Below are 15675 nucleotides of genomic sequence, written 5' to 3'. Positions count from 1 at the left end.
AGACACTGCGTCGGTCCGCCACACCTCACCCCGCCTGGAGTGCCTTGCTTCATAGAAAGGGCTAATGTGTCCTATGTGCCGGCGTGCTTATATACCCCCTCCGGTTACGCCGTCACACACTACCGTTCTAGTAACACCAATAGGATTAGAGTAGTTTCATTCATAGTTCAGCCCTGCCACGCCCAGGGGCGTTCCCATAGTGTCGTCACCGACGCAGTGTCTCGTTCCCCTTCTCGGGGAACAAGGGTTACATACGTAACCCGAGACGGTCTCATCAACTCACAAAACTCTCAACAAAAGGAACTGATTCACGAGTCATTTAACGAGCCAGGCGACAGAAGAGTGCATATAAAAATCCCCAAAGAAGAGGCTATAATCATAAGGCACATGATTATCAGCATCAGCATGACAACAAATTGTCTTTAAACAAGACACTGAACCTTGGCACCTTGCATGGCAGCCTCTCTTATCAGTGTATGCATGTGTGTGAATGGGTGGTGAAAGTTTGCATGTGTTTTAAAGCACTTTGAGTGCTCGATAGACTAGAAAAGTGCTATATAATTGCAGTCCATTTACCATTATCGTCATCAATGTAAAATGTTGTCTTATAATTAAGACCACGTTGACACAAAAAGACTTTCTAACATGGTTGTCAACACATAAAAAGTGAAACAAAACTCTGAAAAGGGTCTGGAAGCACATTTACTCCTTCTCCCTCATTGAGAAATTCTGGCTCTATGAATGCCTGCCCAGCACCGCCGCTTGTGCAAGATTAATGTAGGAAGTCAAGATGGCTGAGCGGTCTAAGGCGCCACGTTCAGGTTGCAGTCTCCTCTTGAGGCGTGGGTTCAGAATCCCTAACCGCTCAGGGCTGACCTCTCTCCATGTGTTGTTGCGTGTAAATAGGTCCTGTTTGTGTTAATATCAGACCTGTGTGTTTATCTAAATAACTAAAATAACAACAGACATAACATACTTATGTCTTCTTCTTCTTGACCGATGAAAAAGCAGTGCGGATCGAGATGGCTAGCCTTAGAGGAGAGAAGATTCAGCCATAACCTATATGTTTGAGCCTCAGTCAGACGCAGATCACACGGACTATCAGAATGGTAAGTGTAGTTAGCATCTTCAATTTATGTTATGTGTTGTATTTAGTGGTTGTGATAATATCTGCTGCAATGTTACAGAGTGGTCACAGTGGCACATTGTTATTATGTAGTAGATAAGCAAGGAAGCTACAGGGTCCGGTTTACATCCACAAATTGCACGTTTGCTGTCAAAACCTTCACTACATCATAACAAACTCTCACTGTCTGTACTGGCATGTCTGCTCTGTGCTGGAGGTTTCAGGTTTCTTTGCTGGTGGCAGTTTCTAGACAGCGATTGGCTTTTGAATTTGTTTCACACCAAATCTAGATTGTCTGAGGTACGTTTGAATCAGTAAAGGAACATGAAAACACCTCTCTAGTGTCAAACTTTTCACAGATATAAGTCAGTAAAGTCAAGCGTTTGACATTTTAGGGGACATTAACGTCAGAAAAACACATTTTTCAGTGGCAATTAATCAACATTACTACCCAGCCACTAAATCTACTCTTAAAGATTAATAAAGACACTCTGCAGAGGGTGACCACCATCTTGAAGTACAGAATGAAAGTAGAGGGTTATTAAAGGAAGTCATTAGAAAGTGACCATCCCGTCATACTACAGCGTGTTATGAAGGCAGATCAATGCATCAGTTTGACATGATCTGTGATCTGCAGATGGGAGCAGTAACTGTAACAAGTTGTGCTCTGGTGTGGAAAAAAATAATAGTGTTCCATAATGCTGGCTATGGGAACTGTCTCTCAAAATCAAAACTTTGCACTGTCAGGTCCAAATGGAGAGCTTTACTGCAGCTAAATCTGGCTATAAAATTAGTTTATTGACTCGTCCTCAGAAATTTCTTATACCTACACCGATCATTGTTGTAGTATCTTATCCCAGGAGGCAGTAAAAGAACAAAAGATCAGGACTTTCTAAACAATGAGTGAGTTTAGGTGCTAACCGATGACATGAACATTGACAAACAATATTTACATATTAGTGCATATTATATAAATTATATGTTTTCTTTTCTAAAAATCTATTACAGGTAAAACATGAAGACAGATCGGTTAGCACCTCTGTGACATTCTCTAGTGAATCTGGGCTCAGAGCCATAATGGAGTCCACCGTGTTATTTAATCTGTTCTGGTCCTCAGACAACACAGCGATGCACAACACCAGCTGATGCACCTAAATAAAAACTGTCTGTGTAAAAGAGTTTCTGCTCACTTTTTTTCCTTGTTTCTCAAGGAAAAACATCCCGGCCAGGACACTATAAAGGAAAGGTTGTATTTGTGTTCTTTTTCCAGTTCATAAACTTGATGGAAAAGTATTTGTAGGACAGACCTGTGTTATATCTACAACAGGTGGGTAGTGCTGCTTCAGGATCTACTTTAACTCAATGAGCTGGAGCGGAGATGGAGCTGAAAGAGGTTTTTATGGATGTTGGCTCCCACATTCTCCACTTTCAAACTATTTGGGGAAATCACTTAAAGCAAATTCAGAAAACAAACGTCTGTCTACGAGAATGTATTAAGCTCCATGGAAACAAGAGCAAAATGTCTGTTTTTGTGTTTTTTAAACTCTAAAAAAAAACAAATTTGGTGATAATGTCATGGTTCTGAGTTTTGTATTTCCTGTTTTATTTTGCACACCTTTCCTCTTGTGTCTGTATTCACTTTACTTCCTGTTCTTTCGTTTGCTCCTCCCCAATTGGTTTCATCTGTGTATTGTTAATCACCTCCCTATGGTATATTTAATACTGTGTCTTCCCTTTGTTTAGTATCATTTGTCTTCGTTGTCTGTCAAGGGTCCCGGCCCTATCTCTAGTGTTTCCCTCTGTGTTTTCCCCTCTCTTAAGAGTTATTTTAAAATCTTGACAGATTTGTCATTTATCCCCTATTAGTCTGTTCTCTAACACACTATCTTGACAAAAGTTCATGCCAAAAGTGTTCTATCAGGTTGGGGTCAGGACTGTGCAGGCCAGTCAAGTTCTCCACATCAAACTCATCAAACTTTTCCACAAAGTTGGGAGTATTAATTTGTCCAAAATGTCTTGGTATGCTGAAGCATGAACAGTTCCCTTTCACTGGAACCCCTAAACAACAACCCCACACCATCATCCCCCCTCCACCAAACTTTACACTTGGTACAAGTCAGGCAAGTACTGTTATCTTGGCAACCGCCAAACACAGACTCATCCATCGGATTGCCAGACAGAGAAGCGTGATTGTTCACTCCAGAGAACACGTCTCCACTGCATCCGACACTTTGCATTGCACTTGGTGATGTAAGGCTTGGATGCAGCTGATGGGCCATAGAAACCCATTCCATGAAGCTCTCTACGAACTGTTCTTGGGCTAATCTGAAGGCCACAAGAAGTTTGGAAGTCGGTAGCTATTAGGGATGGGTATCGCTACTCGATACCTTTAAGGTATCGTCCGAAACAGCCCAGTACCGAGTAGTAATGAAACGTCTCCAGTCAAACCAGTTCTTCATTTGATACTTTTTTCCTCTGTTTGTGAGTCTTTAGTGTAGTTTAGTGACTTGTTTAAACACTCGTTTTATTCTTGTTACTGTCGTTTTTAGAGGAGGTTTGCGACCCACCAAAAAAGGGGGGAAAAAAGAGAGCTTTCAATTTTATTGATCAAAAGTTAACAAAATAATTTACCGTTGTTTACTTTCAACAAATGTTTCAAAAATAAAAAAAATAAAAAAATAGATAACCTCACATGTCCATACAAGACATTTACAGGTACCAAATGAAGTACTCTATTAGTATTGTTACCACACTAAGGATACTGGTTTCAGTAGTCTAACTAAGCAGAATAATTAACAGCTGTGAGGCAAGGCAAGGCAAGGCAAGGCAAGTTTATTTGTATAGCACATTTCAACAACAAGGCAATTCAAAGTGAGGGCGTACCAGGCCTTGAAAGTAACAGTTACAAGTGTGTTTTACAAGCACTGCAATGTGTCAAGAAAGATAGTTTTACTGCAACGTATTCCTACATAAGTTCCAACAGAATAAGTAAAAAAAAAAAAAAAAAACTGTTACAAGAACATTGACTCTGTCCTTGTGAATGTCCAGGGCTCCCAGTAGAACACCATTTAATTAATTCAGTTTTACCTCTGATTGGTTCACTGCACAATAATGGAGACGTAGGCAATGATTATTCACATCTCAATGATTCCATTAGACCGCTCTGTATCCACGTGCACGTTTGTGTCAGCAACAAAACACTCCACATACACGCACAGTGCTACTTGAACTCTTTATCTCCACACCCCCCTCATTTCTTCCCTTTAACTCTCCTGACCTCTCAAGCTGTAATAGATATTAATACATTACACAGACATTATATTGAGCAGTATTTTAGCTGCATGTTATGCAGTTTTGATTGAGATAAATCTATACCTCAGTTTATTTCCCAAGAGGCAGTAGCTAAATCTAATTGTGACAAAGAAAAGAGACTCCCCCACCCCCACCCCACACACACACACCAGCTAAGCTCCTGCTAAAGTTAATGTAACTAGCTTAATTGAGTATCTATAATCATCAAACTATCAATCTCAGCTTTAGGAATTCATGTTATTTAGTTTGGTTAAGCAACATCCATTACATATTTAAGTGTATTACATAAATTGTACATTAATTTATTCTATTGATTTTAATATAAATATTGACATTTATTGGGCAAACAGAGAAACATTTAATCCCATGTATGGACAGTGACGTTTATTTTCATAAACTATTAGTTAAAATCGAACAGAAAAATGTACAGAAACATGAAAGTACATATTTAGGTTTTTTGTTTATAAGATACTGTATTTTTGTTTATAATTTTACCGTATTAACGGTTCTTTGATTATAATTTCTTTGGGTTTGGTCTCATTATTTGCTTTCTGTCGACCGACTAAAAATTTTAAAACCTTATTTATTGCTTTGTCATGATGTGACATATTATTACAATATTTATAAACAAGTCAACAAATTTCAGTGTCAGAAGCCTGGTTAGCTGGAGCAGTTTGCCATATGGCCAGAATAATAAGTCTTTTTTTTTTTTTTTTTTTTTACATTTCAACACTTGAATTTGTTTGTCCACCTCAAAAATAAGTCCACATTAAAATATATATATATATGTGTGTGTGCACATGGATGGTGTAATGTCAGGCATTTGAGAATAGAGTAAAATGTTTAAACAAAAGAAAAATAATGAAAAATTGACTGACGTTCCAGGAAAATGCTTTTGCAGGGCAACAAATCTCATTTCTGTGAGACTGCAGGGCCATGGCATCTGAGTGATAATGGATGTAGGACTCATTTGTATTCTCCGCACATACACACTGAGGAGAACAATTTATAAACACACACATTCACATTCACAGAGAGAGAGAGAGAGAGAGAGAGAGAGTTGGGTTTGTTATAGCCCAATACTACAAAGCTTATTTATTCAAGAGGGAGAAACCACTGCATGTCAGGCAGATTGGAATATAGTTGCACCTCTAGGTTCAACTTTGTGATGTTGGAAATTATATCAACATGTCCCACCACACACTTCACCTCTTTGTCTTACTATTATGTCAATTTCTTGGAGAGAATTTGTCTTACCATGTGTCCTGCTGGACCGATCTCTCCTCTCTCTCCCTTCTCCCCAGCAGGACCCTGTAAAACAATGTCATTACATCTCAGCAGGACTGGAAAAACCAACATCAGTTATCTTAATAAGATGCTGGGCCACCACAAGTCCCCAGAACAGCTTTAGCATGTCTGGAAGTCTATTTGAGGCATTCGTCAACATTTGTCAGTTTATATTGGCAGGTGGTTGACAGCTCAATACTAAGTCTGTTTCTAATTGCACACATTTTGTGACCTTACTGGAGACAGGTGGGAATGAACTGGCAAACAGCACACTTTTTGTGACTTGGTTTCCATCATAATTCAATGTAGCAGTGATGTTTGGGAATAACAGAATTTGTCCTTTTTGTGCCAGTTTTATTTCTAAAAATGTTTTTCTTTTGACATTTTATCACAAACACATTCCATCTAAACATTAGAGCCACAGTTGTTTGTTCTGAGAGGAAACGTACACTATTTCAATGTTGAAATTATAAAAGTAATTGAGGAAAGATGTGGTGTTGCACTCCTGAGAATTTGACATTAAACTGCCCTTTCAATATGCGCACACAAACACACAGAAGCAAAGTCTTACCGGGGGTCCCTGAATTGAGAGACCACTGGGTCCCTGAGGACCAGGCGGTCCTGAGGGTCCAGGAGGGCCAATCTCTCCCACTGGCCCTTGAGGTCCCTGTGAAAACAACACACTGGATGTCATATTAATTACATTTTTTAGCAAACTTTTAAGCAACAGAAATCCTTTAAAGGTTCAGTGTGTAGGTTTTAGTGGCATCTAGTGGTGAGGGTTGCAAATTGCAACCAACGGCTCAGCATCTGCTCACCCCTCTCTTTGCAATTGAGTAGGAGAAGCGGTGGCTGACACGCTCTGTCGGCTCTTGTGCTAAATAATATGTGTGCTCCCCTACTTGTCCAAATTTCATGTCTTTTCTTTCTTCTAACAAACCAGACGACCAGACTACTACTACTGCTACTTCTTCTTCGTACATATTCAATGTAGTGACAAAAAAAAAAAAAAACGTCCATAGAGCAGTTTGTCCGTTTGGGCTACTGTAGAAACATGGCAGCACAACATGGCAACTTCCATGTAAGTGGACCCGCGGTGTAGATAGAAATGGCTCATTCTAAGGTAATAAAAACATAACGGTTCATTATGTAAGGTCTTTAAACACCAATGAAAACATAGTTATGTATATTATATTGCATTTCTGTGAATAGATCCTCCTAAATGTTAAACACTGAACCTTTAAGACACATTCACATATTCATGAAATGCACTTTAATCATAGTACAAATTCTTAATCCTTCTGTTCTTCAGTAACAGCAATGTGGAACCAAAGCAGTACTTTTCAGAAAGCTAAAAAAATCAATCTTAACTTACCAGAAGTACATGGCAATTTCATGGCTTAGCTATACCATTTTAGTTTAATTGTCTATTTTATGACAATGTTGTGCTTATATCTGCTGAGCTAATGGATGTGTGCCCATTTCCTCGAAGACTGGGGGTGTCCTACAATAGGAAATAGATTTAGACACTAGTCCATCCATCTAAAATCAGGGTTTGCCGGTGTGGTAGTTTATTTAATCCATGTGTACGAGCTGCAGACAGCGTTCCTGCAGTGGGAGTCGAGGAATTCCTGCAAACCGCCACTGATTTGCAGCACTTGTAGCTTGTCGGCTCAGCAGCAGCGGTAGCCAAAGTAATCTTCACTCTGGCTGTATTGTTTTACTCTTAAACCATACAGTTACTGGCTTCATGTGTTCTTATTCATGCAAACAATCAAAAGAAACTTTGGATCAGATATACATGAATAGAGTGGGGGGGGTTCTGTCATGTTTAACTAAATGATAAATATCACCAACTACCAGTTGAAGAGCTGAATCAATTTACAGATGACTGAAAATCAAATTACTTAAAGGTATATATTAATAACTGCGCACTTTGCCTTTAATGTAACTAGTCATGTATCTACTAGACAGAATGTGTTTCCCAGCAGGACAGAAAGGCATCTCCTCAAAAACTTTTACACAATTACACCCATCAAACATAACATACATAGTCTGTACTGTAAAGGCCTTGCATGAGTTTGATCATGTCTGTGTTTTGTTCTTGGGAATTTTTAGCAAGATGTGCTAAATTCTGGGTGGGCAATTTCATGTACTGTACTTGATAGATTGTCACTCAACAAACTCATGTGGTTGAGATAAAGAGTCGTACTTTCTTGATTGACAGCCCTGCGTGTCTGAGCAGAAGTGGCCGAACACCTGCTGCTTCTTTCAAAAAAGAAAGGGTGCAGAACATATCTATGTCCAAGATTAAATTACAATTGTGGGAACTGGGTATTGGTATTGTAAAATTTCCAGCAGCATCAGGCCTTGTACTGACTGCCACAGCTGGATGGTTTGTAACAGTTTGGAACAGATTGCCATATCAAAACCATAGCAGATGCAAACTCAACAGTAAATCTCTCACTAATAGAACGAGACAGGATTTGTTGGACCAGCGGCTATTGAAGACAGGATAGTCGCCGGGGTGACAAGAGCCTGCCTCAACATTGAGGGCAAGTCTGATTTATGCTTTTCCAAAACGACCACTTATTTCAGCCCAAGAGTGCTTCACATCCGTTCCGGAGGATGGAGTGGGCTGCTGTTGAAAAGGCTCTTTGTTTGTGAGCCGTGGACATTGCTTCATACCACTCACTTTTTTCTTTTCATCTTCTAATTAGAACGGGGGCTGTGAAGTCCCTGGAGGTCGAGGTGTGGACCTGCATGTTCAGATTATGAGTGAAACATCTGACAAACAACTTGCCTAGCCTTGTGAGCTCACAGAGGGATGGGGCGAGGCCTATTCACTTCCTGTCGCAAACCGACCCCGCCTCACGCAGAGTTCAGCCTGATTGAACTTTGAAATGTGAAATCTATAGGCCAGTTTGAGAGCTGGGTGGAATTGAACTCTAAGCCAAGAAATATTGATTGGTAAAGGTTCATTTTATTCATCAATAAAATCATGAAAATTATGCCAGCTCCCAGAGTTGTGCTCCCAACCATGTCTATGAGATTTCTTGTCCCGGCTGCTTTTTCACCACACAATAAAAATATTGCCTGGCAAAGTCCAGTCCGACCGCCCCATTACTGTTAACTCCTGTGGTGGTTTTTCTTCCCCAACTGGGAACATGTGACTCAAACACATGAAAGATGCAAAATAGATAATATTTGAGACTGAAATCTAACAGGTCTCTTAAATGAAGTGCATTTTACTAACCGTCACTCCTGGCTCTCCTCTGTCTCCTCTGGCTCCCCTTATGCCTGGTCCGCCCTGAAACACAGGCCAAACAGACACTGTAAAGACAACACAGTGTTTGCAGATTGTGCGCCTAGAAAGAGAGTGATGGCTAAGAAACACACCGCAAAAATACAGTTATAACAGTTGTCTAATCTAAAGAAAAGTGGAACTACACAGGTCTTTAATATGAATGGATTATGAATTTGATGGACAGCGGCCAACGCTGATCTGTGCTTTAGCTGCCTCTCTGAGCTCTGCGCTTTATTACGCTGCATCTGTAAGCAACAGCATGAGTCTGGAGGTGAAAACCTCGGGCTGACCCCTCTAGCCCCGAGGTTTATCCAGGGACAAACTACACACATCTGCTAATCATTGGCCCATTTGGAATACATCCTCTTCCTGTGTTTGCTTAAATAGGTCTCCCCTGGGAACGAGGAGGTGGTTAGTTCCTATAGTATTTAGCCAAAGGGGACAGGATGGGTGGCTGCAAAAAGAGGGAGGAATTTAAGAGGAAACACACAGATTTGGTAAAAGCAGCGAGTCAGTCCTAATGGAACCATCATATGCTTCTTTGTACAAAATTCTACCAAGGAAAAGTTGAAACCCACCAGTGTCAAGTTCGTCAGTTTGCTTTACCACTCAGTCATAAGCTCCCACAAGATCAATTTAAACTGCTTGCAGAGAGAATCTGCTGCACTGACTGATGTATGTCTCTTTAAACAGAACATTTATCTGTATTTATTACTAACAAAAATGTATTAAGGAGCTAAACATGATGTTTGTGAGGCCTATTTCCACTTTCGCTACCACTGCATACGGTTGAAGGATGTGATTTTTCTTAATATAAAACTTACATGCCCATGTGTCAGTTGAAATAGTTATTGGTCCCTGCAATGACTCCTCCTGTCTGTACAGGCCATGACTTGATACTGTTTCACAGTAAAAGGTAAATGGCTACATTTACATAGCGCTTTAAAAGGTTTTTGACGCTCATTCACTCACTCACAATGACACTTTGATTTGTGGACAAGAGGCAACGAGGAATGATTTGCCAATCCTATGATCAATGGACAACCCACTGTACTTCCTGAGCCACAGGTAAGGAACAATAACTGTGTTCTCGTTTTGTGAGAAAACGTATTCTAAAGTACAACAGATGCTAATATGAGGCTTTAGCAATCTGAGTTATACAAATAAAGTGGTGTACCGTCTTCAAATATCTTCCAGTGCTTTTCAGTACAAAATCCCCTCTTCCTGTTTTCCTGGACTGCGTTTCCTTGCTGTGGAGGATTACTTATAAAGGAAGGCTTGCTGCCGGCTCACAAAGCCAGCAATAAACAACAATAAACCTGCACAGAATGGTGAAGCCTCTTCAGCTGAACTAAAATGCATTTTTGCACAGTAGGAGGACTGTGAATTGTATCTCCCATCAGCATCCATCAACAGTGGAGTGTTGCTGGGAAAGGATCGCTTAACGGCCAGTATGGAGAGGAGGAAGGACTACAGCAACCAATAACTCTCTCAACTACATGTAGTACGGTAGGTGAGAACTAGAATTAAATTCTCCTTGTGCAACTTTAGGTGAAGAAATTAACTACAATAGTTTTGGTTCAAAAGCAATGATTGTGCTATTGTAAATTCATGTTAGGAAAAAATACAAGTATAATTTAAAATGATTGATTATATTCAATTCAACAATTTGTCCCAGCAAGTTGTTTTTAATGGAGTTTTGCAAACAATGTGAGCCAATGACTTGTTGGATGTTGGCAAACCTGCAGAGAAACTGAAATTAGCTTCCAGCAGCAGCAATATATATAATTATGTTTGGATTTTTCATGGGCCTTTAATGGTGAAAAAGGTACACGGCTATTATCATTTGACTGAGCAATTTGAAGCCAAAGGCAAATTGTCATTTTTTAAACAACACTTGGATCTCAAACAGCATGTGCCAAGTTAAATTTTAACAAACAGAGATGGCAGGCAGCGCATGTCTTGTTTTCCTTAATATCAGATTGATTGCTGACTGATGTTCTGTATTGAGCTGAGTCTGGGCCAAATCAGGCAGCACATATTGCAATTCCGTTGGTGCAATCAATATTATTTCAAACATAACTCAAAGATTTACAAAACTGGAGAGGCCTGCTGCTGCGCGAGACAGGAAAAGACATACGTCTGACAGTGAACACAAACACAGAAATTAATCTCAGGAAGAAAGGCCCAACAGTGTTTTGGATGATGCTTGTAAGTGTGGAGCAGACATCTGCAGTAATTAATGTCTTGTCTGTGTAGGTATATTATGGACAAGGCAAGGCAAGGCAACTTTATGTATAGAGCTAAGAGACCAAAGTGCTTTACATAAACATAGAGAGGTTATGTGATAAAATAATATAATGGAAATAATTAAAATGATTAAAAAAGTAAGGGAGCAATATAAGTTATTTAAAGAGGTGGTATTGTGCTCATTTACAGGTTCAAAAAACACAATATTTTTTTTCATACTATCCATTGCTGCAGCTCCTCTTTTCACCCTGTGTTGAAGGCTTCGTTATAGCTATGGAGTGATACATCTTGTCTCTAAATGATCTTTGCTGGAAGTTGCACATGCGCAGTACCTAGTTAAGGACTACTAGCCAATCAAAAGTAATCAGCAGTAACAATTTTATGTCCATCGACTACCTGGACGGTAGCTAGTGTTTGGAAGGGAGAGGAGGTGTGTGTTTTTGAGGGCATGTCGGACTAGCCACTTGGTGAGCGTTATGACACGCATTTTGTTTGACGTCACAGCAAAGCAGAAGAAAAGGCTGGACTACAAATGAGCTGTTTTCAGGCAGTTCAGAGCAGTGTTTTCTGTCAGAGACGGGAACTCCCTTTGGGCTGGACTTTGGGCTTTTTCACTTTGCAAACCTATTACATGCACAAAAAGGTATATAACTCAATAAAGGTGAGGGGAAAAGCCAAAAAGCATAATACCACCTCTTTAAAAAAATTTAAAGATAAGGGAATAAAATTAGCAGGGTAAACAGAGAAACTGAATGAAAACAATAAAAGATAGGACAATTAAGGTTGCACGGATGTCTAAACAAATCAGTGTTACAAAAAATTTTTAAAGTTTCGACGATTTGGACATATAAGATATTCTTGGAGTTTGTTCCAGGTGTGGGAAGCCTAGTAAAGCATAGTAATGACAAGAGTATATATATTCTGTTTGATACCAAGCCTTTAACAGGAATGTTCAATATGATCAGCTTGCAACTACTATAGTTTCTTAATGCTTTTTAATAAGTCTTTGCTCTACAGCTCATTTGCCTTCTGGTTGTCTTTTCTTAGCAGTTTTCTGAGTGTTTAGATACTGCACTACCCATAGATCTAGGTATTTGTTTATCTTTATTCACACTCCTTGGTTTATCAGAGTAAGCAAAGACTCAGCAGCACAACAAATTCTGTACACATCCACTGTTTGCAGTGAAAGTCTCTGTTTTCACAGTCTGTTAGGATTTTGAAAATTTTCCTGTCTGTAGGAAGCTTGTCTTCCACAGGGGATACAATACATTTATTGTGCTAACAACCGTTATATTAAGTGTTAACAAGGGGGAATGACAAAGCTTTTTCCCCTCCTCAAAACCTCACTGATTATAGCGTGCAGTTTTAGCCCAAAAGTGGCTATGATTTCGCCATTAAAACATTCATCTACACCCATTTGCTGCAGTTCAAATGTGATTTAAGAAACCCGTTCAATGCCGGCAAACAGACACAGACAGAGAGACAGACACAGCCACAGAGAGGCATTAAGTGAAAAAAAAAAAAAAGAAGAGCCTCAGGCGTGTGGATGAAATGGAAGTAGAAGAGAAAACAGAGAAAAGAAGAAACAGAAAGACAATGAAGGGTTGAAAGCTATGCAGTGCTGCTATTGATCTCTGGCTGGGCATGAAAGAGAGAAAAGGAGAAAAGAGATGGAGGCGACAGAAGTGAATACACAGTATAGAGAGTTAGTGAGAAAAGGTTAGAGCACAAGACCAAATTTCATGTCTTCAAATTAAGCTCAAGTAGCTGTAGTTTAAACACAATTCTTGGATCAACTAGCAACCTATTACAAGGAAGTGAAATTTTGGTAGCACATATTTCATGGTTTAGCTGACATTCGTGAGTACTTTATGTTTCTGGTATAAGAACAAAATGTTGAAATGTTAAAGAGAGACAGAAACAAAAACAAATGTAGAAAACTAGTGTGGTGTCCGAACAATAATGCTGCGATGATGTGCTGATAGGAAACCCGCTTGACACTGTTCTTGATCATAAAAGTTTATTAAATCAAGGAGTTCAGCATCAATTACAAGCTCTGCAGCAGCTTGGAGAGTGACCCAGCCCGATGGCCACGCTGTCTCTCTGTACATCAAACATAGCTTATATAGGATATGTTTAGGTATCTGTTAGGTACCATAAAGGGGTTTGAGTCTGCAAAATAAAAGGTCAAACCCATAGAAGGGTACAGTACTGAAATAACAAAACAAGGGGTTAGAGGTCAAATCCTATAGAAGGGTTCAGTCCCTACATAACCACCAATCACTGCTCTCCCCATAGAAGGTCACTGACCCTCTGTCCTGCTGCTACAGTGCTATTTTGAACTGTTATGAGTCAAATACATAAGTATTGGATACTACACTAGAAAGGAGGGCTGTGGCCTGTGGCCTGTGAACATAACCCTATAGATGCATAAGTGGATCTGGCTTCTGGGACAGGGATGAAAATTGGGGAGGATTGTAATCGACTGTGATAAATGGAATTGCCACATAACTGCTTTCTCAAACTATACCAGTGTTGATCCACACCCACCTCATGCCCTCAACACTCAAGGGTGGAGACAAAGAGAAAAAACTTAGGAGGGGAGAGAAAATGAGAGAAAAGGAAAGAGATATAGACATGGAGGGAAAAGAAGAGAGAAAGGCATGGAAAATGCATAGTGAGAGAAAAAAAAGAGATAAAGAAGAGACAATACAGACAAAAAGGCTGTAAATGAGCTCATTTACTTGCTCTCATCTCTCAGCCTCTATCAGGCTTCACCAGCTACTGCGTGAGAGGAATACAGCTTCTTCACAAGCTTCTCTCTCTAACAAAGTGCCACCCCAATGAAAACACTCAACATTTTATTATTATTATTCTACATTTCACACAGTTTCATAAAAAAAAAACAAACTATTGTATATAACTTAATAAATTAATTGTTTATTGACTGATAAATGCATTCGCTTTTTTACTAAAATGTCTCTGTAGTGGTGGACACTGCCAATGACATTTGTATCTTTTAACTTCTTTTAAAATTACACAATTATATTTTGGATTGTATTTATGTGTGTGAATAATTTTTTTTTGTGTGTGTGTGTTTATGTATGTAGAGCAGTGAACCGGATACCAGAGTATCTCAAATTGCACCTTGAGGGAAGAATTTAACAGTTGAACCGAGCTGGATCATATGCATTACTTTCCTAAAATTTTGAATTGTAAATTCCACAACTACTTTTTAAAGATGGGGAGGGGAGGGGGGGAGGTTAGACATCTATAAAGAGTTCCACACAGGTCTGTGGAAAGAGAGACGTAAAAAGGGCAGAAATACACTGAAGAAGATGGTCTTTGTATTGGATTGAGCACACCAGTCTGAATAAGTTATTAATTAAAGAATAAATGACAGAATGAAAGAAGAATTAGTGAGCTCTTACAGGGGGCCCAGAAGGTCCTGGAGGTCCTTTGCTGTCCTGGGAGCAGGTACAGGCATGAGGCATGGGGGGGCACTGCTCCTCAACTCTCTGTAAACACACATAAAAACTTTGAGTGCACTTGGTCTGTATTCAGGCAAGGCATCATTTAAAACTTTACCTACATACACCTGGAGCTTGCCAGCAAACAAGATAACAATGGTAAAACATGCTCATCATTTGCCAACTTGTCGCAGGTCTCTGGATCAGGTCTTTGACTCCCAGCAGCCTGGGCAGCTTCAGGTATAAAACTTGTGGTACAAAAGGTCAGTGTTTGCTTGGTCTCCTTGGCTACTGATAAACTATTATATCTTTATCTTATCTTTAAGAAGCTGCACTTGCTTGTACTGAGCAGTTCATCTTATTGTTTGTTCATGGGATTGTATTAAACCAGAGGTGATTTTGATACACTGTGCCCCTCGTGTATGTGGGGTGGACAAAATATAAGAAAACATTTCAATACAGTAATGCAATCCAATACCACCACTAACTACAGCCTAATGATTACTACAAAGTTGAATTAAAACTTTACTACTACACTATTAGTATTAGTTTACTAATAATATTAGTATTACAGAGTTGTTCCTCATTAACTGGTAACTCAGTGCATCTGTTTGTTGGGTGGGTATGTTTTATGCATGGGAGCTCATATATAAAGGACACTTGACTTGTATGTGTGCAAAAAAGATTGGCTATTCTCAACGTGCTCATTAGGTGCATTTCTATCACATAAATGAAATTACCCACCAGGCCACAGGCACCATTACCAGTGGCATTTCTTTGCCCGTGCTAATAGCCCATCATACAAATTCCAAGTAACTTGGCTTTAATTCTGGTTTCATCGTTCTGGTTTCATCAAAACTCAGTTTTGATCTTAACCACAATTATCACTCTAATTATCTTTGTAATATTCATAGAGTGATGTA

The 15675-nt window shown here is 39.5% G+C and overlaps 1 protein-coding gene and 1 long non-coding RNA gene across 2 annotated transcripts in view; one reads left to right on the top strand and one right to left on the bottom strand.

Moving 5' to 3' along the window:
* The window catches only part of LOC123967956, a 5522-nt gene extending 3220 nt beyond the window's left edge, over window positions 1-2302 (top strand). Inside the window, exons 2-3 of the long non-coding RNA XR_006824379.1 lie at window positions 1012-1109; window positions 2135-2302. This is a non-coding gene — a long non-coding RNA (uncharacterized LOC123967956). The remainder of the gene's footprint in view (window positions 1-1011; window positions 1110-2134) is intronic.
* The window catches only part of col14a1a (collagen, type XIV, alpha 1a), a 152170-nt gene that overhangs the window by 33818 nt on the left and 102677 nt on the right, over window positions 1-15675 (bottom strand). Inside the window, exons 36-39 of the mRNA XM_046044596.1 lie at window positions 14714-14800; window positions 8982-9035; window positions 6297-6392; window positions 5696-5749 (exon numbers count right to left, since the gene is read on the bottom strand). Coding sequence (XP_045900552.1) covers window positions 5696-5749; window positions 6297-6392; window positions 8982-9035; window positions 14714-14800 — 291 coding nt within the window. The remainder of the gene's footprint in view (window positions 1-5695; window positions 5750-6296; window positions 6393-8981; window positions 9036-14713; window positions 14801-15675) is intronic.

Source organism: Micropterus dolomieu, linkage group LG03 (assembly GCF_021292245.1).
Source record: "Micropterus dolomieu isolate WLL.071019.BEF.003 ecotype Adirondacks linkage group LG03, ASM2129224v1, whole genome shotgun sequence".
NCBI lineage: Eukaryota > Metazoa > Chordata > Actinopteri > Centrarchiformes > Centrarchidae > Micropterus > Micropterus dolomieu.
The sequence above is the reverse complement of the archived record's forward strand: the minus strand, read 5'-3'. Positions and strand labels throughout refer to the sequence as shown.